The sequence below is a fragment of the Ornithorhynchus anatinus genome, chromosome 8, assembly GCF_004115215.2.
Source record: "Ornithorhynchus anatinus isolate Pmale09 chromosome 8, mOrnAna1.pri.v4, whole genome shotgun sequence".
NCBI lineage: Eukaryota > Metazoa > Chordata > Mammalia > Monotremata > Ornithorhynchidae > Ornithorhynchus > Ornithorhynchus anatinus.
Genome location: NC_041735.1, coordinates 52,383,840 through 52,410,106, shown reverse-complemented (window position 1 = coordinate 52,410,106; position 26,267 = coordinate 52,383,840). Strand labels below are relative to the sequence as shown.

The 26,267-nt window shown below is 47.1% G+C and overlaps 1 protein-coding gene across 4 annotated transcripts in view; it reads left to right on the top strand.

Moving 5' to 3' along the window:
* Positions 1 to 26,267, top strand: part of GASK1A (golgi associated kinase 1A) — a 42,916-nt gene that overhangs the window by 5,350 nt on the left and 11,299 nt on the right. For 2 of the 4 annotated variants that reach the window (XM_029071100.2, XM_029071106.2), the window contains exons 1-2: positions 13,545 to 14,399; positions 19,622 to 21,079. In XM_029071100.2, the coding sequence (XP_028926933.1) occupies positions 14,325 to 14,399; positions 19,622 to 21,079 (1,533 nt within the window). In that variant the 5' untranslated portion in view covers positions 13,545 to 14,324. Of the gene's footprint in view, positions 1 to 13,544; positions 14,400 to 17,913; positions 18,021 to 19,621; positions 21,080 to 26,267 lie in introns of those variants that run through there. The other 2 variants (XM_029071103.1, XM_029071102.2) reach the window with 2 other exon arrangements.

The window sequence follows — 26,267 nt, the reverse complement described above, 5'->3', positions numbered from 1 at the left end:
GTTCCCGCCCCTCCCGGCCCTTCCCCTCAGTTGATCTGGACTGATACCGGGGCTGAGGACATTTCTGGAAAAAGCCCATCCAAGGTTGAAAGTTCTGAAAGTCCCATTGAGAGTTTGATTGCTGGATTGGTGCAAGAGTGGGAAAGAATTTGACTTTAGCAGGTGGCCAGGGAAGAGGCATGTTTGCTCACTGGAAGCAAAAGCCTTCAGAAGGAAAACAGCAACAGCCCACAAGTAAACAGCTTCGGCCCAGCCCCAGGCCTTTTCTACCTAGAAGGAGTCCAGGCTCTCCTGTTGGCTTCCTCAAGTAGGAACCCTCATTCCTGGATGTTTAATACCCTCCTTTCCTCTCTACCCTCCTCCCCCCAACCCCACAACCCTCATGGCTTCCTCTTCTCTTCACTGCTCCCATCAGCCAGGACGAAGTATAGTCACACACACACAAACAGCCAGCCTCCACTTGTCAGGCCTTTCTCCTTACACAAACCCTGAGCTGGACAGGATCTTCAGAGGTCATTCAGTTCCACCTCCTGTCTTCAGGCAGCATTTACCACCAAAAGGACTGTGAGCCTCACGTGAGACATAGGTGAGTTCAACCCTATTAGCTTGTATCTGCCCCAGCACTCAGTATAATGCCTGGCACACAGTAAGGGCTTAACAGATACCATTAAAAAGAATTCCAAAACCTTCTTCTAATGGGCAGAAAATTGTTTTGTTGATGGTTTGTTCCATTTTCCAGCAGCAGATAGTTAGCTACAGACCTCCATTTGGAAAAGAACCCAATTCTTCAAGAATTTTCTAAGATAAATTCCTTTGAAATTCCTTAGATTGCTAATTCCCTAAAAACCCTAGATGCAAGTAAACAGGATCTATAAATTTCAACTTATCTGTCATATTCTACTTGGCTGTTCGTCCTCTTGTGCCCACTCTTGTACTGCTAGTTCTAGTTTTGAGAGCACAGCTGACAGTTTTATCTTGCAGTTTTCGGTTAAAAAAACATTAGAAGCCTCTCCCTTTTAATACCATTTGTTATTAGGTTGCCCCCTTCAACCTAATAAAAGAAAGCATTTTTCTTTATCCTCCCCTTGCGCTTGACATATGTGAAGAATGTTTTTCTATTTTCCTTATGTCCTCATGTCTCATGCACTTAGCCTCTCTCTTTCTCTCTTTTGTTTTAATGGCATTTGTTAAGTGCTTATTATGTGCCAGGCACTGTACTAAGAGCTGTGATAGTTACAAGCAAATCAGGTTGGACACAATCCATGTCCCACATGGGGCTCCCAGTCTTTATCCCCATTTTATAGATGCAGTAACTGAGTCATAGAGAAATTAAGTGACTTGCCCTAGGTCATCAGCAGACAAGTGGTGGAGCTGGAGTTAGAACCCAGGCCCTTCTGACTATTAGTCCCATGCTCTATTCACACTGCTTCTCTCTCTCTCTCTCCCCACCTGCTTTTCCCAAGGTGATCCTCAGCCAGAACTTAGGTTTAGAGGTCCTTCATCAAATCAGCCCTGAGTTTTTTCTGCAGTTCTATCCTCCCACTCCCTTATTCTCTTAGGGGACAGGAATTTCTGTCCCCTGTGGCAGGAGAAGGATTCCGGTAGATGGAAGGCGTCTCTACCTTTTGTCTTCCAATAATAAGAAACAGCACCTTGTGACTAAAGAGAGTGAGACAGTCTTGTGGGAGCTGGTCATGCTACACAGTCAGCCAGACAGATAGTCAGAGGGCTAGTCAATCAGCTAGCCAGAGGGCCAGCTACCCAGCCAGCCAGTGAACTAGTCAGCCAGCCGACCACTGGGCCAGTCAACCAGCTAGTCAGCGGGCCAGTCAATCAAATGGGGATTAAGACTGTGAGCCCCATGTGGGACAACCTGATCACCTTGTAACCCCCCCCAGCACTTAGAACAGTGCTTTGCACATAGTAAATGCTTAACAAATACCATTATTATTATTATTATTATTATTATGTCTTCGAGTTTTAGATTTCAAGGTGCGGATGGGAATACATGAGGATGACTGTTAGGGTAAGAAAGCCACACTGGCTTCTGGGATTGATGCTGTAGTATGCAAGCGCCGGCCATATAATGTCTGGATGAATTTTTTTTTCTTCTATGAATCACCCATTTGAATATTCATTCCCCAAAGGCTGCAAAATTTATGAGAGCATTAAGTTTTGGGGGAGGGGAGGGAGAGCCATACAAGTCTCCCTTTCCAGGACAAAGTCACTAAATTTCTTGGTCAACAGAGGCAGCACAGTGTGGAGTTTCCTCATGGGACAGCTTCCACCTCCTCAGGGCTACCTGTGGTCAGGCAACTGAATAGTCCTCTCATGACAAGGTCAGGATGTGGTTCTGGGGTCACACATTCAACGATTTTTCTGTGTAATTCCAAAGTGCATTTTTTCATCCAGTTGCAACCCTATTCTCCTTCTACAGTCTTGCCCTGGTGCTTTGCTTACATTTATGATTTGCTGGGATCCCTGAAGACTTTAAACTCTTTGTTATCAGGGATCGGGTATACCAACTCTTTTGTACTGTATGTTCTCAAGTGCTTAGTACAGTGCTCTGCACACAGTAAGCGCTCAATAAATCCCATTGATTGAGTGGTAACTGCAGCTTGCTCTACGTACTATCATTGCTTATAATAGTGATTCTTGAAACTTGGGATTGATTTTTCTCGGAAATTTTGTGGCCCTGCTCACTCAAGATGATTTTGCCAACCGGATGATTTCACCCTGCCAGGGCTGTCCTCTTGGACTGGTTCAAATCAAGTGGCAGGGACTTCCACTCTTCATTCACATTTCCTCTACTCCTTTTGTAAACCCGTGGTGGGCAGAGAGAGTTTTGGGATGGGGATAGAGAACTTTGCCCATTGTCCACTGTTCTACTCTTTTTAAAAAAATGGTATTTGATTAACAATAATTATAGTACTTTTTAAGCATTTACTACCAGTAGATACAAGGTAATCAGGTTAGACAAAGTCCATGTCCCACATGAGGCTCATAGTCTTAATCCGCATTTTACAGATGAGGAAACTGAGACACAAAGAGGTTAGGTGATTTACCCAACATCACACAGCAGACAAGTGGAAGAACTGGGATTAGAATCCAAATCCTTCTGACTCACAGGCCTGTGCTCTGTCCACTAGGTTATGCTGCTTCTCTGTAAATGCTTACTATGTGCCAAGCAATGTATTAAGTGCTGGGGTAGATACAAGCTAATCAGGTTGGATACAGTCCATGTCCCACATGAGACTCACAATCTAATCCCCATTTTGCAGATCAATCAATCATATTTGTTGAGTGCTTACTATGTGCTTAACAAGGTACTAAGAGGTTAGGAGAGTACAATACAACAGAATTAGCAGAAATGTTCCCTGCCCATAATGAGCTTAGAGTCTAGAAGGGGAGGTAGACATTAACATGAATAAATTAGTAATTTATAATATATAATTTAAAGACATGTACATAAGTGCTCCCCTCTTAGGATTGCACCTAGTGTGTTTGCAATACTCTGCCAGTCTCCCCTATGGAGTCAAGCAGGGGCATATCCATTCCATTCTTAGCTTGGGCAGTGGTTAGCGAATTGAAGGCAATCTGTTACAAGTCAAAATTCACCTGTGCTGGGCAGTAGCAGCAAGGGAGAGAGTTGAGGGCGGAAACTTAAATTTAATGTGTGGAAGAAGGTAATGGTAAACCACTTCCATATTTTTACCAAGAAAACTCTGGATATACTACCAGAATGATTGTGGATAGAGAGTGGGGTGTTCTGGGAAAGATGTGTCCATGGACTCACTAAGAGTCAGAGACAGCACCATAAGAGAAGATGTAAGTGTTATGGGGTTGGGGCTGGGGCGAATATAAAATATAAAATGTCACCGATTGAAGTACATAAAGGGAGACTGAACTGGGGAAAAGAGGGCTTAATCGAAGCGGATCTCTTAGAGAAGATGTGACCTTAATAACGCTTTGAAGGTGAAGAGAGTGGTGGTCTGGCTCATATGGAAAAGGAGGGAGTTCCAGACTAGGGGGAGGATGTGGGAAAGGGGTTGGCAGTGAGGTAGATGCAATCAGGGCACAGTGAATAAATTGGCACTAGAGGAGTGGAGTGTGCAGGCAGGGCTGTAGTAGATTAATGAGGTGAAGTAGGATGGGGCAAGCTGATTGAGTGCTTTAAAGATGAGGGAACTGAGGCACAGAGAAGTAAAATGACTTCCCCCAAGGTCACAGAGCAGGCAAGCTACAGAGCTGGGATTAGAACCCATGTCCTCTGACTCCCAGGCCTGTGATCTTTCCACATGCTGCTTCTCTAGAGAAATGGAACACAGTCTCCCTGAGAGGAAAGGCAGGTGGCTGACTTCGAATCCCCCTTGGATGGACAGAAAAATAGTGTTGTTGTGCAACCTTGGGCAAGTCACTTAGCTTCTCTCTGCCTCAGTTTCCTCATATGTAAAATGGAAATTCCATGTCTGTTCCCCCCCTACTTAGTCTGTGAGCCCCATGTGGGACAGAGACTGTTCCAACCTAATTAATGTCTATCTATCCCAGAGCTTAAAACAGTGTTGGACACATAGTAGGAACTTAACAAATACAATAATAATATTAATAATAACAATAATAATAATAAGGAGCTTAGATGCCTGGGTAGATGGCAGTAGAGTCTATTAAAGTTAGAAAAGAAATGTTTTCTTTGCTCGCCAGCACTAGGCAGGGGATCATCACTTTCAACATCTGCTGCTTCAGGGCCAGACGGGCTCAGAAATCATTTCTGGGGAATCAGTAGACTGGCCCCTTAAAACACTTCAAGGGATGTGGGGAGGGAGAAAGGACTTCAGAAGCAGCGTGATCTAGTGGCTAGAGCACCGGCCTGGATTCTAATTCTGGCTCCGCCACTTGTCTGCTGTGTGACTTTGGGCAAGTCACTTCACTTCTCGGGGCTTCAGTTACCTCATCTGTAAAACAGGGATTAACTACAGTGCCTGGCACATACTAAGCACTTAACAAATATCATTGAAAATGAAAAAGGAGGGGAAGCTCCCCAGGTCTGGATACCACTCACCTGCCACTTTACTGGCTTGGAGTGATCCCTTAGCTTGAGCTATGACTTGTGGAAGCTTCATAATAACTCTGTCCTCCCCATCCTTCCTATCACTATAGATAATTAGATAATACCACCATCATCCCTATCTCACTAGCCCAAAACCTTGTTGTAATCCTCCCTTCATACAGCTCTCCCATATAACTCACATATTCAATCTGTCACCAAATCTGGTGGTTCTATCTTCCCAACCGCTAAAATCCACCCTTTCCTCTCTACCCAAACTGCTACTATGCTGATCCAAACTTACCCTATTCCGCCTTGATTACCACATCAGCCTTCTGGCTGACCTCCGTGCCTCCTGTCTCTCCCCACTTCAGTCCATACTTCACTCTGTTGCCCCGATCGTTTTTCCAAAAAAAATATTCGGTCCATGTCTCCCTACTCCTCAATTACCTCTGGTGCTTGCCCATCCACCCATCTGCATCAGATACTCCTTACCATTGGCTTTAAAGCACTCAATCAGCTTGGCCCCCCCTACCTAACTTCACTAATTTCCTACTATAACCAGGCAGCACACTTCGTTCCTCTAGCACCCGCTTGCTCACTGTTCCTCCATCTCATCTATCTTGCTGCCGACCTCTTCCCCAAGTCCTCCCTCTAGCTGGGAACTCCCTCCCCTGCCATATATGCCAAACCACTCTTTTCCCACCTTCCAAACCTTATTAAGGTCACATCTAGAGAAGCAGCGTGATACAGTGGAAAGAGCCCGGGCTTGGGAGTCAGAGTTCATAGGTTTGAATCCCGGCTCTGCCGCTTGCCAGTTGTGTGACTTTGGGCAAGTCACTTAATTTCTCTGTGCCTCAGTTACCTCATCTGTAAAATGGGGATTAAAAAACTGTGAGCCCCACGGGGGACAACCTGATCACCTTGTATCCCCCAGCGCTTAGAACAGTGCTTTGCACATAGTAAGCACTTAACAAATACCACCATTTATTTTATTTTTATCTCCAAGAGACTTTCCCCGATTAAGTCCTCTTCTCCCTGACTCCCTCTGTCTTCTATGTGGTCTGTGCACTTAGATCTGTACCCTCTGAGCACTTGATATTCAGCCCACCTTTATCCCCTGAGCACTTGATATTCAGCCCACCTTTATCCCCTGAGCACTTATTAACATATCTATAATTTATTTATATTAATGTCTGTTCCTCCCTCTAGACTGTAAGCTCATCGTGGGCAGGGAATGTGTCTACCAACTCTATTGTACTCCCCCAAGCTCTTAATACCATGATCCACACACAGTAAGCACTTAATAAATACTATCACTTGCTTGATTGATTGATTGATAAGCTATGCTGCTTCTCTATCAGTGAGAACCATTGCACATTCACTTCTGACCTTCATAACCAGAAGCTGCTTCGTCAAGAAGGTTCTCGCTGGTCTTCAACTCAGATTAGTCCTTTCAGCCACTGGTCCTCTGGGATCTTCTGGCTGCTCTGAAATCAACCAGCCAGTCAATCAGTGGTATTTATTGAGTGCTTAGTGGGTGAAGAGTACCGTACTAAGCGCCGGTCCCGTCTGACCCTAAGACGAAATAGCTCCAAGATCAGAGGTGTGCAAATGAGAAGCTGGGATGTCTCTGAGGTTGGTAGTCAGGGAGCCCTCGAACACTCCAAGTCACTGTCGCTGTGGAGAACGCAGGCAACCCAACAGAGCACTGTGGGCGAGTCAGCTGTTTTCCCGGAGTGCCACTCAACCCAGATTATGTGTCTGCAGCCAGCCTGGTGTGCCTTGGGAGGCTGAGTGGGTGGGAATGGAACTGAATGATGGGAATTGAACCATTTGGTTATGAAATATAGATATGTACTCCATATGTGCCTGCCCCCAGGCGGGGGTTTGCACCAATAGATACTCACATACATTATTTATGAATTAATGAAAACAAAGCTGCCAGCACAGAGCTGGGAGAAGCTTCAGATGATTTCATACCCTCAAAACTCAGAGTGTCAGGGCAGGCGTATGAAAAGCCCCAGATGCAAGGTTCAAGTTCTGCCCCAACCCACTCCATAATTAGAGGAGCTCTTTCCTCAGGTTTAAAGAATGAGTTGCAAGCTCACAAGAACATTTACTGGAACACGTGGTGGCTATTATTGAATATACAGTTCCGGGAATTGGGTTCTAGGCGGAACCCACTCCCGAGGTAACCCCTGCCCTCTGGGCCAAAGCGCTTGTTCTAAGGCTGCAGGAAATTATCTCTCTGTTCAGGGTGAAAATGCAGGGCTACATGGCCCACAGATTAGCTCACTTTCAGGCATATATGGAGTGGGAAGAATGGAGGATGAGTTTTTCCTCTCACCAAGCTCCAAAAGACTGTGGGGCCTAGTGGACAAAATACAGAACTGAGAGTTAGGAGACCTGGGTTCGAGTCCTGACTCGAGCTCTTGCCCACTGTGTGACCTTGAACATGTCTCTTAATGTTTCTGGGCCTCAGTTTCTTTTTCTGTAAAATGAGGTTAGATTGTGAGCTCCAGGTGGGATGGGGTCTGTATTAGAACAGATTCTCTAGTATTCACCCCAGCGCTTGGAACATAGTAAGCACTTAATAAGTTCCACTGCTGCTTTTTCACTTAGCACCATCATGCTCTGCCTGGAGGAGAGAATCACGTCAGGAAGAGGAGCCTAGAAAGCAGAGACTTGTGGGGTCTTTCCCAGGGGCAGGTTTGTCTTCCTCGCTAAGCCTTTCCCCGGGTTGTGGCCACAGTAGAGGCTAAGCAGCGGGTTGAAAACCGAGGGCCCAAGGAAAATGCTTCCAACTCTGTGCCTGACTCTCTGGTGAACCCCTGAGAGGGAGAGGGTAAAGCAACACAGTCAGAGCGGGGCAGCAGCAGCCACTGCAGTGGACGGTGCCCAATCTTGCTTTATTTTCAAGTAGAATTTGTTAAGCATTTACTCTGTGCCAGACACTGTACTAAGTGCTAGGGTAGATGCAAGCTTAGCAGGTTGGACACAGTCCCTGTCCCACATGGGCTCACAGTCTTATTCCCCTTTTTACAAATGAAGTAACTGAGGCAAAATCAATCAAATAATCATTTGTATTTAATAATGTTGGCATTTGTTAAGCGCTTACTAGGTGCCGAGCACTGTTCTAAGCGCTGGGGGAGAAACAGGGTAATCAGGTTGTCCCACGTGGGGCTCACACATTTTTAATCCCCATTTTACAGATGAGGGAACTGAGGCACAGAGAAGTTAAGTGACATGCCCACAGTCACACAGCTGACAAGTGGCAGAGCCGGGAGTCGAACTCATGACCTCTGACTCCGAAGCCCAGGCTCTTTCCACTGAGCCGTGCTGCTTCTCCATTTTATTTATTGAGAATTTATTTATTTATTTATTGAGTGCTTACTGTGTGCATGCAGAGCACTGTACTAAGCACTTGGGAGAGTACACTATAACAATATAACAGAGTTGATAGACACATTCCCTGCCCACAGTGAGTTTACAGTCTAGAGGCACAGAAAAGTGAAGTGACTTGCCCAAGGTTACACAGCAGACAAGGGGTGGAGCTGGGATTAGAACCCAGGCCCTTCTCACTCCCAGGCCCATGCTCTATCCACTAGGCCATGCTGCTTCTCCATCTGATTATCCCTCCTTTAACCCGCTGTTTAGCACATTACTTTGCACATAGTAAGCACTTAAAAAACACCAACACCGGAGTTGGGGGATCTGGGAAGCAGTGTTCCTTCTTAGGCTGTGTCCACTCTGGAGGGGTTTCCAGGGGATTTCAGAAGGCCAAGAGACCCTAGGAGCCCTTCCCCTCTGCCCTCACCCCTCTGCTTTTAAGATGTAGAGGCTTTGAGACTGTGAAAAGTGTAATTGTAGCCTTTTTGCATGATTGCAATAATGTCAGCCAGGTTCTGCAAGTTACCTTTTTTTTTCCCCAGTGGTATTTGTTAAGCATTTACTATGAGCTAGACACTGCATTAAGCGCTGGGGAACAAACAAGCTAATCAGGTTGGACACAGTCCATATCCCATATGGAGTCCATAGTCTTAATCCCTATTTTAAAGATGAGGTAAATGAGCCACAGATAAGGTTTTTTTATGGTATTGTTAAGCAATTACTATGTGTCAGGCACTAAACTAAGAGCTGGAGAAGATACAAGCTAATCAGGTTGGACACAGTCTCAAATGGGACTCACAGTCTTAATCCCCATTTTACAGAAGAGGTAGCTGAGGCACAGAGAAGTGAAGTGACTTGCCCAAGTTTACACAGCAGACAAGTGACAGAGCTGGGATTAGAATCTAGGTCCTTCTGGCTCCCAGGCCTGTGTTCTTTCCGCTAGGCCATGCTGCTTATTCCGAATACCCCTTCGTGAGACCTCTGGTCATCTGACCACAATAGGCCATTTGCCCAATCATTTCCATTAAACTTTTAGTGCTTAGGCTGTTATATTCCTTTTATTTCCCATTACACAGCGAGGCAGCCTGTTTGATAAACTCACTTAGAACAAAATTGAAAATCTACTCTTTCCATCTTGGTTTTCCAGCCCAGCCTTGTTTTAAGGATCCCAGGGGCAAATTTTCAGAGCATTTTATGGCTCCAACCCTCCACCCCACACTTGGCAAGTGTCTCCCTGATGTAACTTAATCGCTACCAGTCCTCCACGATGCTTTCAGAGCCTGATGGATAAATTTGAGCTGCACTATATATGCTCAGGAAGAAGGTGATGCGGGCTCTTGGCTGGATAAGCAAGTTTTGAGGTAAAACCATTTGGAGTCTGCCGCCTCAGGAGGCCTGCCCAAATGGCCAGCTCTTGCTGGCCTCTCCTCACGTCACCTTGATTAGGGTGACTGTAGTGTTACTACCAACCCCATTTCGCAGATGGAGAAGTGGAGGCCCAAATGGCTTCCTTTCAGAAGGGTGAGCGATACTGATCTTCTCCACCCGAATCTCTGGCAGCATGGCCTAATGGAAAGAGCAGGGGCCTGGAGTCAGAAGATCTGGGTTCTAATCCCAGCTCTGCCGGATGTCTGCTGTGTGACTTTGGGCAAGTCGCTTAACTTCTCTGTGCCTCAGTTACCTAATCAGTAAAATGGGAATTAAGACTGTGAACTTTATATGGGACAGGGACTGTGTTCAACCCATTTATCTTGTATCTACTTCAGTGCTTAGTACAGTGCCTGGCACATAGTAAGTGCTTAACAAATGTCACAACTTTATTATCGTTATTAGTGGTATTCTAAAAACAGCAGAATTGCATTGTGCGACGTAGCATTCCATTTTCTCTCCTGGCACTTTCCCACAGGCCTGACACCTGTCCCTCTCCTCCGACTTCTCTCCCACTTCGGGCCCTACGCTCTCAGCCGCCCTCCACCATTAGCCTTCAACTGGAGCCGTTAAGCTTGGCTGGATGCAGTCAAATATGGACCTTTTTCTGAAGCCAGTTGGGCTGGGCAATGAGACTTGCTCATTATTATTGTTGTTGTCAGTTAGCCAGTTGTCAGAACTCCAGGCTCTCTCTCACCTGCTTTCTGGGCTCACCCCCCAAAACTCCCCCAAAGCCTATCCTGCTCTCCCAGTGCCTCACTGCTGCTTGCTCTGAACCCAAATGCGCTTAAAGCAGATGGGCTGGGCCCAAAACACATTTCTCATGCATTTGTCATCCCGGCCGAACAACGTCACAGGGAGCGACCTCCTTTCTCAGGCCGGTCACCGTCTTCGGCAAATGAGCAGCAGATGGGCAACTTTAGTTCCAGCCCGTGGTCTGATGCCTTTACCATCTCTCCTTGAAATTTACAATGTGGAAGGGCAGTTTAGCCAAGAATAACATGGAGGAAACTTCTGTAATGCATTTGACACTGCTGATGTGGACGGCAAAACCCAAATTTCCCAAATCCAGCTGGAAAAGCGACCCTTGGAGAAATTGTTTTGGAGACAGGAGGCCTGGTTTGGGGCCCATGGTGGGAGCCAAGTCGGCTCCAAAGACTCCAGGGCTAAAACCGATCATGCTGACACAGTCAAAACGATTCTGGGGACTGTCCACTGAGATGCTTCAGTCGGATGCCCTAAAAGCATTTTGATCCCTGTCTGTACTCAACAGTCTATCTTAAACAGCTCTGGGCCTGCACTGTGTAATGTTCCTCTAAATCCTCGGCATAATAAAGCCCAGCTGGATAACAGACTGTTAACAGGGTTACACACAGAGGGTGATGAAATATGGACTTGAGCCTGTCCTTTTGAATGTTCCTCATTTGTTAGTATTAGCCTGCCATGTGATTTTTTGTTATTAAAAGCATTTAATCCAGTTTGCCCAAAAGGAACAGAAATTTGACCAGAATGAACCAAAAAAAACCCCTTCTATCCACTCCTTAATCATGTGCTCAACTCCAGGATGGACCCTAGCTGAATCACAGCACCAGGCAATGGCACCCTTTCCCTTCCCTTTCTGATGTCCCCTGGAAAGGGGAGAACTGGACCGTGAAGTCCCAGACGTGGTTTGGAGTGATCGGCACCACGACAAAATGGCAGCTGCAACTGGAGAGTTAGTGGCAACTAACTCCCAATCCTCAACTCCCACCCAACGCCACTCCTTTCTCACCTTCTGCTTCCTGGATCGTTGCAGTTAGGTGGTTGTAACTAGAAGATCAGCATGGCTTAGTGTCAAGAGCACGGATTTGGGAGTCAGAGGATGTGGGTTCTAATCCCGACTCCACCATTTGTCTGCTGTGTAAACTTAGGCAAGTCACTTCACTTCTCTGGGCCTCAGTTACCTCATCTGGCAAATGGGGATTAAGACTGTGAGCCCCATGTGGGACAGGGACAGTGTCCAACCTGATTAGCTTGGATCTATCCCGGCACTTTCTACAGCACCTGGTGTGCAGTAAGCGCTTAACAAATACCATAACAAAATCCCCTCCTCCTTGACCTCAAATGCTTCTTATGTTGTAGGTTGGAAGGAAAATTTTTCTTATTTTAAGGATGTTCCTTCTCTCAACCATTGTTTTTTAAGGGTTCAAGAAATCTTTTGAGAACGAGAAATTTATCCTCTTTATATCTGTGGAAGTACAGATTTGCTGGATGGGCCTACTCTGAGAGATTCTAAATAGAATGTTTAACATTCTGTTAAACAGAATGTCTAAACAGAATGGCTAACGTTACCATTACAGTAGAACAAAGCTTTCTGGGAAAAGTCATCCTGCACATTCAAGGAGTGTCCAGGATGTAGGCAAGTCCTTGACTGAATTTTCCCAGCATCCAAGTGCAATCCCTCAAATCTCTGTGATCCCTTTTAATACAAGAGAAAAAAAAACTCCCAGCTTTTTTATAATACCAGCTTAAAACCAATCCTCTATTAACTCAAGAAGGGTCCCCTTTGTTTAAGTATCTTATTGGATAGAGCACAGACCTGGGAGTCAGAAGGACATGGGTTCTAATCCTGGCTCCACCACATATCTGCTGTGTGACCTTGGGCAAGTCACTTCATTTCTCTGTGCCTCAGTTACCTCATTTGGAAAATGGGGGTTAAAGACTTGGAGCCCTATGTGGGACAGGGACTGTGTCCAGTGATCTTATATTTACCCCAGATTTTAGTACAGTGTCTGGCGCATAATAAGCGCTTAACAAATACCTCAATTATTATTATTCAAGGAATCTCTAAATTGGGGGTATCAGGGCATCCCCATATTTTCAGGATAATCTTTCCCTCCTGGACCCGCTAACTGCAGAATCCTGGCCCAGGTTCTGTTCTGAGAGTGGGGAGGGGAGAAAGGAGGTTGGAGGAAGAGTGTGGGGTTGGGGCAGGGGTGGGAGTGGGACAGTGGAGAATGAGGTGAGTCGGGAGCAGGGAGGTTAATCCTTTGGATTTCGGCCTCATCCAAGTGGCCCGTGGTCTGAGCATCTTTAAGAAGTCCGGTTGAAAGTTAGATTATCCCACCTTCCCTGAGGAGTGCAGGGCAGAGTCAGGGCAGGCTCAGGGCAACGGTGGGATGTGAGGGTTTTGGGGAGCTGCTCAGTTGGAAGGCAGAGCAGACAAACACTTCAGTAATCCTTCAGGAGAAGCAGCGTTGCTCAGTGGAAAGAGCACGGGCTTTGGAGTCAGGGCTCATGAGTTCGAATCCCAGCTCTGCCACTTGTCGGCTGTGTGACTGTGGGCAAGTCACTTAACTTCTCCGTGCCTCAGTTCCCTCATCTGTAAAATGGGGATTAAGACTGTGAGCCCCACGTGGGACAACCTGATTCCCCTATGTCTACCCCAGCGCTTAGAACAGTGCTCGGCACATAGTAAGCGCTTAACAAATACCAACATTATTATTATTATTAATCCCTGATGTCACATCCAGGAGGTTTTGCTTCTCCAGCACAGTTTGGCATTTTTTATTCCTACCATATTAAATGTCAGCCCCTTTCCTTTTCAAGTTTAATTTTAAACAAGTTTTGAACTGAGTATTTCCCTGCAGAGTGTGTTGTGCCAAGTAGAGAGAGGTTGCTTTTCTTTCTCAGGAACATCACTAGAGTGAACCTGCTGAGCAAGATCTGCTGTTTTGAATCCTGTCTCTCTGGGTAGACCTCAAGGCTGCCAACATTCCCTTGGTTGTCTGATCCTGAGTGAGAGTGAAAGGAAGATCACAAAAAGCTGTTCTTTAAACTGAGATGATGAATTTTTTCCTGCAGTGGGATTCACGTCTTGGACCCAAGTCTTGAAAAAACATTTTCCTTGTGAAAAAAATGAATTTTCCAAGCTCAACTATTCTCTGATTCGTTTTAGATTCCTACAGTGGCAGAGAAGGGCAGGGAGAACAGGGCTGCTTCCATGGGACAGCTGAGAAGATGCAAGAGGAGTGACTTCTTCTCCCTCACCAGCCCTGTCATCGCTCTGAGCTTCCCCCCGCATCCCTAGGGCTGCCAAAGGGAAGCAACTTTGTTGTCCCAGGGTGAGGAGGGAGGAAAGGAAAGGCAGATCTATGACTCTCCAAGAAAACAGCCACCAACTAGTGCCTCTATGTACATTTTTTTTAGGCACGACCAGCCAGTGAGTGCTCCCTGCTTTCATGAGGGAAGAGGGTGCTAAACTAATCAGAACCCTCACCTGAAGGACCCTGGGCTCCAAATTCAGCTCCTTGAATTGCACTTAAAGGCAAACGAAGAACGAGCCCAGAGGCTGGAGCAGAGGGGTATCAGGCTCCCTTCAATTCAAACCTTTGAGCAGCTGAGTCACACCGAGTAAAACTTCTGGATGGCCTTCAAAGGTGGTCCCATTGACAGCGCATTCCAATAGTCTATTTGGAGGATGTATTCGATTCACACAAAAGCCAGGCTTTGTTACCTGTGGGATCTCCTCTTGGAAATCTCTTCAGGATTAAAGGTAGGTTTTGAAATGAGAATTTAGAGTTGACACAAATCGAACAATTCTGACTTTGGAAGTCTGGGAATCTGGCTACGTGGCGAGGGCTCTGACTGAGGAGGAATCCAGACCTGTTCTGTGATCAGTGACAGAGTCACCGTGTGGCCTGGGACCTCAATGTCCTTACCTGTAAAATGGTGGGATATCTGGCATCTGGCTTTATTTAAGCCATTCTTCTAGCCACCCCAGAAGGCAGGTGATGCCTTTCTGAGAGCTAGGTAAAGAGTAACCTGGAGAAGATGCTTTATAAATCTAGTCCATTGTTCTTCTGGTTTGGGCAGCAAGAATTCTCCTGGTTGCAAAGGGTTAGTGGAGGAGTGGCAGACTATGAATATCAACGCTCCCTCCCTGGCCCTTGGAGTCCCTGGTGGGCCCTGTTTAGGGGTGTCCAGGATTCTCTGCTCTGCTCAGAAGCACATATAGGTTGTTCTGGAGACCCAAATGCTGAGGTAACTGGGGAGACCCACACTGCCATGCTGCATCTGGAACACCCGATCCCAGGGTGATCCACAAGGCTAGGCTGGGTCAGCTCCTTTCTTGTGGGCCGTGGGGAGCCAGATTGCTCCTTCCCATGAAACGTTTTGAAAACCCACTCTGGGACACACTGTGTACAAATGCAAAGGCTAAGGAGAGGGGAGATGGGGATGAGGGGGAGTGGAAGGGAATGGGGAAAATAGAGAGGAGGAGAGGACAGTTGAAAGGTGCAGAGAGAGAAAGAGTGTGTGTACTCATCATACTGCAGCATTTTTATTCTTTTGATCTAAAATGTTGAGGTTTCAGGTTTGAGGTTCTTTTTTTTTTTAGTATTTATTGAGTGCCAGTGCCAGATACTGTACTAAGCTCTGGGGTAGGTAAAAACTAATCAGGTTGGACACAGTCCCTGACCCACCTGGGGCTCATAGTCTTAATCCCCATTTTACAGATGAGGTAACTGAGACATAGAGAAGTTGTGATATGCCCAAGGTCACACAGCAGACAATTGGCAGAGCCAACATTAAACCCAGGTCTTTCTGACACCTGGACCCGTGTTCTATCCACCAGGCCACACTGCTTCTCATTTGGCACTAGTGAGGGGGGAGCTGACTAAACAAATGATTTCCCTCCACCACCCCCGACACACCTCTGTGAGTTTCCTCCTTCAAAGTGCCCACGTAGGCTGCTTCAGGCCAGCCTGAGGACAGGGCAGGGGACCAATCCTCCTGGCCTCTCCATTTCCTTCTGGAGTTCTACAGGGAGGCTCTTGGGCTACAAGACATTGTATCTGACCTGGATCCAGGTCAGGAGTAAGGTTTAGCTTCATGTAGACATCCCTGGGCAGGCTCCTCCACATCCCTAGACAACTTGGGCCTTAAAAGCTGGGCCCAGCTTCACCTGGGATGTCAGGACTCTCCAGCTGTTGCCATGGAGATGGCCCAGGATCCTGGATGCATCCCCTTTGCTGTTGTCCAGGGCAACCTGAACAAAAGGACATAACCCCACTGAATGAAGCCATTTCATGAATACTTACAGCCGTGGTACTTGGAAGACCGGGGACCTCACAAAAAAACTGGGACCATCTTTTAGCAGATCCAGTGAAAGCTGTAGCCCAGGTACAAGTAGACTCTCCTTAGCTTTGCTCAGTTTTCCTATCTAATCTTCATTCTCAGGTATCCTCCCCAGCTCCCATTTCTAGAAAGAAGTGTCACTGAAGAATCCCAAACTCTAGGAGGCTCCAGCCTCCTTCCTACTCCAGACCCTAGGACCAGGGCCTCAGTGCTGTATATAAGAGAACAGATTATCTGGCCAGTTCCTATTTCATATTTCACAAGATGCTTAAAAGGCTCCTGTGAGATTATTTCCATTTATTTCCATGTGCAATCGTACCACGCTACGTGCTTGGAAGCCAAATGGAGCAGAGAGAGAGACAGAGAGAGAGTGTGGTGGGTGCAGGCTAGGAAATCTGAAACCACAATTCTGCTTACTTGCCTTCTTCTGATTTCTGATTTCTCTTAAATGCTTATTAAGCTCAATAATCATAGACAGAGCAGGGATCTAATTGCTTCGGAGCTGGACAGTATAACTATTTCTCAGCCTCGGACGTTTATGGGGTGTAGGAGCTGGAATATGGAATTACTAGTTGGCCTTATAAAGGAGTTGCTCTGTTTTGCAGCAATGTAAATAAAAGATCATCTCTCAGAAATTCAGCAAGTCGGCTATAGAGGATGTAAGGAGTCAATGTAGAGATTTTCTTCCCAGTCATTGTAATAAGAGGGCAGGTGACATCAGGTGACTGTTTTCAGCACCTAGAACTTAAACTAGATTATACTACTTAGGATGCATATCTAGAAGTCAGAGAAATGATTATGGGTCAATTAAATGTTCTTTATATTTTGGGGAGTTAGCTGTTGGACAACAGCCGGGAACAAATATCGGAGTGGAGGTGGGTAGGGCATGTTACTGATCACTGTCTCGGGTGGGAAGAGCTAGCCTTCCGTCAGTCAATCAGTCAGTCAGTCATATTTATTGAGTGTTTACTGTGTGCAGCGCACTGTACTAAGTGCTTAGGGGAATACAGTATAACAATAAACAGACACATTCCCTGCCCACAACGAGCTTACAGTCTAGAGAAGAGCATATTCAATCAACCAAGTATTTGTTAAGTATTTGGTCTGTGCAGAGCACTATATTAAGCACTTGGAAGGGCACAATACAGTTGTTAGACACAATCCCTGGCTTAAATGGTACCATCAAATTTCCCTAGCCTTGAAATTCCCAAGGACTACTGCAGATTTCCCCAAAAGCTATACCAGATGGCAAACCTGACAGTGGAAGAGGAAGTTCCACAGGATTAGCTGTAGGCTTAGGCTGCCTGCAGGAAATTCAGGCCTGGCGAAGCCACTTTACATGGCTAGGAGGGTTCTGGGGTCGTAGTACTAAATCGTAGAGAAATAAAATTTATCCAATATTCGGAAGAATATGGTGCCACCAGAACCTGGGACCATAGGAAACTGGATCCAACTTGATCAGCATGGGAATCCTGATAGTTCAAAATACCCATTCTTTACCCCAGACCCTATCTACACAATGGATTTGGTTCAGTATGTAGGTGCAGTGATCTCCTCTTCTTCAGGAGATGACAATACTTTTCCTCTCTGTCCACAATATGCTGTTGTTGGGAGGGGCCAGTAGGCTCGGAATCAACAGAAGGCTGGAGTGGTACAAAACGGAATATAGTAATAATGGTACTGATTAAGTATCTACTGAGAAAGTGAGGCAGAAACCTAAGACGCATTCCCGGTCCTCAAGAAGCTTACACCCTAACCCAACAATCAACAAGACACTCTCCAAAATGATGCTCTGATGGCCACCATGTCAAATATTCACAGTAGCCAAAGTTCCCTCCCTCACTGAGCTCACAGACCCTACATACGAAAACTCATTTGTTTGCTTTTTTGGGGGTTTGGTTTCTTTTTGTCTTTCTGTACCTAATTCTCAGATCACAATTTCCTGAAGGCTTTGATACTGACAACCCTGGCCTCCTTGCAAGACCAGAAAATGGAGTTTGTCATGAGGCAGCTGTGTCTCTGAAGCAATAGAGACAAGGTAGAGTTGGGGAAATGGTGGAATAGAGCAATACAGCAAGGAGTCAGAAGGGAAGCCAGATGGATTTCTCAGTAAAGTGTTTTCAACTTCTTTTGATTTGCTGTTCAGTTAGTTGCAAGGGACAGATGCCCAAAGCTCACCAAAACCACAGGTGTTCTGGACCTGCACTCTTTCAGAGAGTAAGTGTTCTATAGAGACACAATGCTGGGAAGTGATTAAAGGTGGGGAAGGGAAGAGAAAGGAACAAGATTTCAGTGAAGAAGAGAGTTACCTGCTCTCCTTTTTTAGAATAGACCTCCTCACTCAGAAGAGAAATCTGCCTCAGCCAGGGGAAGGGTCTAACTGATTTTCCTGATAAACTGGCTTTCACCATCATCATCATCAATGGCATTTATTGTTAACTGTATACAGAGGACTGTACTAAGTGCTTGGGAGAATACTATACAACAGAGTTGGTAGACATGTTTCCTGCCCACTACAAGCTTACTGTCTGGGTAGTGGAATTTTTAAAACCCCCGTTCATCTGCCTGGGTAGCTCTTCCTCTCCTATTGCACCTTCTCTTGGGGTTCTTTATTGTTCTAAGTTAACAGACACTTCCTTCTGAGCCTTTACAGGATAAACTTGATACTTTTTAGAATCTCTGGATAATAGGGTCTATAGCTAGCTGAGTCATTTATTTCCCTCACCTAGGTGTAATCCATAAAAAAACACACCCTGTGAACCTGAGAAGCTGCATGGTATAGAGGGCAAAGTGTGGGCCTGGGAGTCAGAGGTCATAGGTTCTAATCCCGGCTTCACTACTTGCCTTCTGTGTGACCTTGGGCAAGTCACTTCACTTCTCTGGATCTCAGTTACCTCATCTGTAAAAAATGGGGACTAAGAATGTGAGCCCAATCTGGGACAGGGACTGTGTCCAACCTGATTAACTTGTATCTACCTCAGTATTTAGAATAGTGCTTGGCTCTTAGTAAGTCCTTATCAAGTACCGTTACTATTATTATAATCCCTGCTGCCCTCATCCTCCTTTATTAGCGATCAATTAGTTAATCATATTTCTGGAGCACTTCATGCAGTGGTTGAGAAGGTGCAATAGAGTTAGTAAACACAGTTCCTGCCCTCAAGGAGTTTACATTCTAGCAGGGGAGATAGACACTACAGTACATTACAGGTAGGGGTTGCATTAGCATGTAAATATATGTATGTAGGGTGTATGAATATGAAGGGTGAAAGCTTTCAAGGCAGGAAGGAGGGCGTGATCAAGAAGTCATTGATGAGACAGATGAGAATGAAGCACAGTGAATAGGTTGCTATTAGAGGAGCAAAGTGTACCGGCTGGGTTGTAGTGGGAGAGGACCGAAGGATAATGAGAGGGGAGAGAGCTGATCGAGTGCCTTAAATCCAAAGGTAGATATGAAGATTTCCAGTGCTACCAGTGGGAGCAGTTTGACTCCCAGGGAGCTGCCCAAGTTGGCCAATTCCTCTTGAGCAGTCCCACATTTCGCTTTTAGGCCTGAGGAAATCTCTGCCTGCTTCAGGTTGGAGCATTCGGTTTTCGCTTGGGGGCCAGCATTAGTCGGGTTTCCTCTCTGTGCCTCTGCAGGCTCCACAGTTCCGGAGGAGGTTCTGCAGGAAGAGGAAGCCGGTGACTGGATTCTGCTTCCTGATGGCCCTGTCTATGATGGCCCTGAACCGGTTCCCTCTGCTGCTCCAAGAATGGGGAGGGGACTGGTGGGAGCTGGATCCGGCCGATCCGAGTGGACAGGGCGGTCAGCCCCTCTGTTTTGACACCACCAACTCTGTCCTCCAACCAGCTCTGCGCTCCAGCCACAAGCAGCCATCCCTGCCGGGACAGCCAGGGGAAGAGAGATCCTCATCCAACTCCAGCATTGTCTGGAAACGGAAAGACCAGCTGGGCCATCGAGGCAGAGGGGGCGGTCGCTCCCTCAGGTCTGAGAGGAAGCCTCGGAGACGGACCAGGAGGGCAGTGGTTGCTGTGTCTGCCGCTCCTGATGCTGGCTTGGCAAACTCCAGAGATGTTCGAAAACCGATGGAGGGGAATCTTTCTCTGGGGACTAGTGGTGCTCGGGACAGAAGAACCCAAATCCACTTGGCTGTGAAGAACACTCAGAGAGACAGTCACTTTCAGGGACCAGGAAGGAAGGAAGCGGTGCGAGAAAGCCAGATAGAGGACAACGGACTTCTCACTCAGCCTTCCAGAAGACACAGGATCGGGAAATCTGTGGCCCTCTCCCTCTCCAAGGGTCCCAGAGGGGGTTGGCCCCCCCGGCTCAGAATCCAGCGGCAGCCGGTTGTTCAGACTGCTCAGATGGACCTGCCGCTTCAGACTGAGGGCAAAGCCATGCCCGGAGCAGAGGCCAGAATCAAAGGCAGAGGAGGGCAGGTGGACGCCTCCGACCAGGACTGGGAGGAGCACATCAGGCTGGCTGGGGCTGAGGGGTTGAGGAGGTCTCCCTGGTGTGCCCCTGGGGACCCCGGGTCTGCCCTCTCTGTCCACCGGCAGACCCCGCCGTGGTTTACCGAGGATGATCTGAGGAAGCTGAGGCTGCTGGCCCACGGACAGGTGATCAGCAAAGTTCGGGTGCCCGCCCACGGGCAGGTCCTCCGGGTGGGGCTCTCTGATGGCGAGGTCCAGAGTGCGATCTCCGTCGACCCCGACTGGCTCTGCTCAGAGGGGTCCTGCGGGCTGATCAAGCGGCCCGGCGACCTGTACGAGGTCCTGGCCTTCCACCTGGACCGGGTGTTGGGACTGCAGCGGAGCCTGCCTGCTGTGGCACGACGATTCCACAGCGCCCTGCTCCCCTACCGCTACACCGACGGGACGGCCCGGCCCATCATCTGGTGGGCGCCTGACGTCCGGCATCTGGACGACAGGGACAATGACCAGAACTCCTTCGTGCTCGGCTGGCTGCAGTATCAGGCCCTTCTCCAGCTCCGCTGTGGGATGCCTGGCTCCCGGGCCCCGCTTGACAGGGCCCCTTGCCTGGGCATCCAGCACGGAGAATGGGCCCGGCTGGCACTCTTTGATTTCCTCCTTCAGGTAGGTGGGGCAGAAGATTGAGAGGTGGGATGAGTCGGTGATTGGTTTCCTTCTCCCTTTGCCCCTTGCCTTTTCTCCTTTCTCCATCTTCAGCAGTCCCATCCCTGGAACTTATTCCTAAGCAGAGGGATGCAAACTGCCCTGTTGTCCGGGGGTACACTGAACACCCAGAACAAAACAGAACATGTCTATGACTGGGGATGGTCAGAGGGACCCTGGGAAGAGATTGCCTAGTGTCCAGCATGATGGACTTTCTTGAGACCCGGGACCCAGGTGAGGGAAGCTGAGATGGGGTGGATGATCTCACGAGGGAGTCGGCCCCCAGCCTCTTGTCCGTGGCCATCTTCAACGATGGAGCTCCTCAGACCTGATCCTGGAACATTCTCCGTGGCTCTCCTCTGGTACAAAACCCCAGTGTCTTCTGGCTGGGTCCATGACAGCAAAACCTTCCAAGCTACCAAACCCCAGCTTGTTGGCAGTACGAACAGCTCTTCAAACAGTGCTGTGCTGCAGCAGCCGGAGCCAATGCCAGGGCAGCTCCCTGGGCTCTTGCCACCCATTTCCCAGGGAGCTGGTCATTAACCAAGTCAAACAGCCCATGCCCAGAGGACGCCGGCCTTCCTCGAAAACCGCTGGCAAGGGGTAAAGGTAGGGGTGGGGGGAATTCAGCTTCCCTGAAGGGGAAGTGCAAAGCAGAGAAGCTTAGGGCTGGGTAAATACAGCAGTCTGCATACCTAATGGGAGAATCATCCAGCAGAGTGGAGTTTCTTTATATAAGACTCATGTTGTCCTCCAAGACAGTAACCCTATTCTCTTCAGGGAACGCTCTGGTGAGCGTTGTACAAATGAGTCGTAGGTAGCTGGCCCCCTTTCTCTCCATTCGATCCCTACCTCCTCCATCCCTTCATCTACTATGGTACAACCTCCTTTTCTCCTCCTTGGGAACTGAATGGAGGCAACCCTTTTCATTAAAGCTCTTCTGTATCCCATTCCGAAGACAGGACCGGCTTTGTGGCAAGAGAGCAAATGAACTGTGCAAGCAATTAAGGGTGTTCAGTAAACATACAAATCCATCCCCAAATCTTTAGAAAACAGTACGATATCATCATTATCTACATCTCTGGCACTAATTGTTTTATTAATCCGAAGGGTTGATGAGGAACAATATTTCATTGAGTTTTGGGATTGTTAGATGTATTACTGGGTGATTCTCTGAAGCATGACTTTACCATGGCCAAGTTCCTAATGCTTGAATGTTCTCCTCCCTCTTCACTCTCCTCGACAATGGCCTGCTAAAGAGAAATCTCAGTTCTCAATGTATCCCAAAGAGAGATGGTCCATCTCACACCAATTTAGATTTAAAAAATGGGTTTAAAGGATTTCAGAATTTTAGACACAGGCTTACTACCACATATCCCACATATCTAGGTTACTAGAGCGGAAAGCTGAATGCAACCAACATCTCCTGGCCCGCAAAGGGCACCATGCAGACAGGATGGATCTCCCTCTGAGCAGAGTAATAATAATAATAATGATAATAATGTTGGTATTTGTTATGCGCTTACTATGTGCAGAGCACTGTTCTAAGCGCTGGGGTAGACAACAGGGTAATCAGGTTGTCCCACGTGAGGCTCACAGTTAATCCCCATTTTACAGATGAGGTAACTGAGGCACAGAGAAGTTAAGTGACTTGCCCACACAGCTGACAAAGGGCAGAGCAGGAATTCGAACCCATGACCTCTGACTCCCAACCCCGGGCTCTTTCCACTGAGCCACGCTTCTTACAGTCTGTCCCTCCAAAGAATGATATTTCTTTGGCAACAAGTTGGGGTGCCGAGTGCAGGTTCTGCCATATGCCAAGGATACAAATCATGGGAACATGGAAGACCAGAGAAGGTAGAGGGGAAAGAGGAAATAATAATTGTATTATCTGGTAAGCACTTACCATGTGCTAAGCACTGCACTAAGCAGTGGTTCAAATACAATACAATCAGGTCATCCACAATCCCTGGCCCATACAGGGCTCACAGTCTAAGAGGGAGGGAGAACAGATATTTAATCTTCTCCTAAAGAGGAGGGTACTGTAGCACAGAGAAGTGAATTGACTTGCCCAAGGTCACGCAGCAAGCAAGTAGTGGATGCAGGATCAGAACATCCAGGATTAGAATCCTGACCCCCAGACTCCCTGCTACTTCTCAAGCTTAGAGACTCACTGGGCCTGGAATTTTTTTTATCAATCAATGAATGGTATTTATTGAGGGCTTACTATGTGCAGAGCACTGTCCTAGGGGCTTGGGAGAGTACAACACGACAATAGAATTAGCAGACGTTCCCTGCCCACAGTGACTATACATTCTAGAGGGGGAGACAGACATTAATATAAATAATTTATAAGTCATTTTTAGGTCCTATATCTTGTCCAGGTGGCTGGAAGTATACCGCTTTTAGGTTTTGAAATCTCCCTAGTGGGTTTGCCACTGTGATATGACACAAAGTAACATCTAACAAGAGATAAATGCTTCTGGTTTTATTCACTATAACATTTTAGGAGCGAAGTCTTTAGGAGCCATCCTTTCTCCACTTTGCAAGCGTGGAGGAAAATAGATGGTTCTCTTCTAGACTGAAAGCTCATTGTAGGGAAGGAATGTATCTATTGTTATATTGTACTCTCCAAAGGACTTAGTATAGTGCTCTGTGCACAGTAAGTGCTCAAAAAATATGATTGAAGGAATGGACTTCAACAACCTTCACATCCAGACTAAAATTCCATTGGTACCAGCCTTAAGAGAGGAGAATTGGCCCTGGCCCCCAATGGTGGGGAACAATAGTAGTAATGTTGGTATATCCCATCAGGTACAGCAAGGAGCCTTGGTCCTGAGCCTTCAAGATGGAGTGCAATGAGGGAAGAGATAAACGAGGTGCAGCACATTGCAAAGTGCCTGCAAAGGGAGTCCGTGGGCGGGACTCATTTGTGACCAAAGCACCTCCCCATAGTGTAAATGCTGGGTCATAGCGCTAGGACCCAGCAGGTGTTTGCCTTGGTGGCCACTATGGTCTTTTTCGGGATTCCTGCTGGGCCTGTCTACCTTGTAGAACATCCTAGGCAGTTCTCGGTCAGACGTCTTCACCACCGATGACATGGCCCCAGCAGGCTGAACTGGAACGAGAAGCCAGGTCCCCCACTTCCCAAAGCAGCTTGCTTTCCGCTGGACCAACAGCAGAGCTAAAGTTATAGCAGCATCGATGTGCTGGAAAGGACCTCAAAAGATCATCTAGTCTAGTCTTTTGCCTCTAGGTGCGCCTACATCAGTTAATCCTGCAGCCTATCGTATCATCCAGTTCCTACGTGCTGCCCCTCTCAGCCGTGCATTATTACATCTCAATCAGTTGTGAACAGGAAAGGAGATCTGTGTCCAAGCCTGCCTGATCCCCGCAAAGCCCAGAGGGTCTTGTTAGCAGTCAAACCTAAATCTTCCCTTTTGAGCTCGAGGCCAACACAAAGAACCATCGCATTTCCGAGTCCCGGAGTTTAATAACTGCCAAAGAAGACCAAATCCACAGGCCCCGTGCCTCTTGTAGTTTGAATTTTCAGCTCCCTCCCCATCACAATAACCAGCTCAGTCTCCCTTCCTGAGCCTCTCTCAAGGCTTGCCACCATCTTAGTCATTCCTTTTGATCTCCGGCTCCTGCTCCAACTTTCCCAGCGAATGAAGAGGCCCCTCCTTTCCCCCCCCCAAAAGCCAGCTGGAGCATTTCCTCTTTCTGCTTTTGGTCAGGACTCCACTGGCTAAGCAAAGTGAAAAATGAGTCCATTAGCTGAGTTAATTGTCTCAGCAGCCTAGATATGTGCAGCTGAGGCAGCGCTGTTCTGATCCTGAATTACCCAGATAGCTGCCATCCTATGGTCTTCTACTTGTCCAGGCAATGGGGACCAGGCCGTGGTTTGAAGCCAGCCAGTCCCAGGGTGAAATCAACCCCCACAGGTCATGGACTGCTTTAGCTTCTAGCTCCCTCTTCCCTGGTTGACACCCTCTTAGGGTCCTCTGGCCTGATCCAGGAGTAAGCACTCAGTAAATACCACTGATAGATTGATTGTTGATCCTTTCCCCTCTCGCCACATCATTATGGGCGGGGAACGGGTCTGCAAATTCTCTGGTATTGTAGTCTCTTGTATTGTATTCTCTCAAATGCTTAGAAAAGAGCTCTGCACATAGGAAGTACTCAATAAATACCATTGATCTGAAGTGTGGAGATGAGAACCAAGTGGCCTCTCCTGGAAACTTCGGGAAGCTTGAATGTACTTGGAGTCCCTAGTGATTGGTTCTCTGTGAGTGACCCAAAATCAGCTTTTTCTAAACAGAATTCCTCCCCCTCATGGATTGTTTCTTTCTCCTCCTTGTTCAGATTAAGAACACTTAATCTTCTGTCTGGCAAATCATAACCTGCTGCTATGGGGGATTATTACCATGTCACCCGTGGAGAATGATGATTTAGTAGCAGAGGCTGACAGGAGCAGGCAATAGTAGTTTGCAAGGGAGTTGGAACCATGTTTATTTGCCTAGGAATTTGCCCAAGCTTTTAGGGACAGGAACTAAGAAAACCTACAAGAAAGGTGAAAACAAAACGCTCTATTAAAATGTATGTTCTCATTACCGGTTTTGGCAGAAAATGACCATTAATCTTTATAAACTACACCGGGAAAAGCCAAAGGAACTAAATGGAAGTCTGAGCCTAGAATTTTTTTTAGATAATAATGAAAATTAAAAAAACCCAGATGTATGTCAAATACCCAGAATAAACCAATCCCAAACCAGAGAAGGTCTTCAGGTTTTTATGAGCTCAGAAGAGGCAGGTAAGCGACGAAAGTGTTAGACTGTTAGATGTTGACTGGGTGATCCCAAAAAAGAATAGCCCTTTGCTTCTCTGCTCTTGAGGGTTTCTGCCAATTAATAATGTTGGTATTTGTTAAGCGCTTACTATGTGCCGAGCACTGTTCTAAGCGCTGGGGTAGATACAGGGTAATCAGGTTGTCCCACGTGGGGCTCACAGTCTTAATCCCCATTTTACAGATGAGGTAACTGAGGCACAGAGAAGTTAAGTGACTTGCCCACAGTCACACAGCTGACAAGTGGCCGAGCCGGGATTCGAACCCATGAACTCTGACTCCACGCAGCCGAGAAGGGTGGAA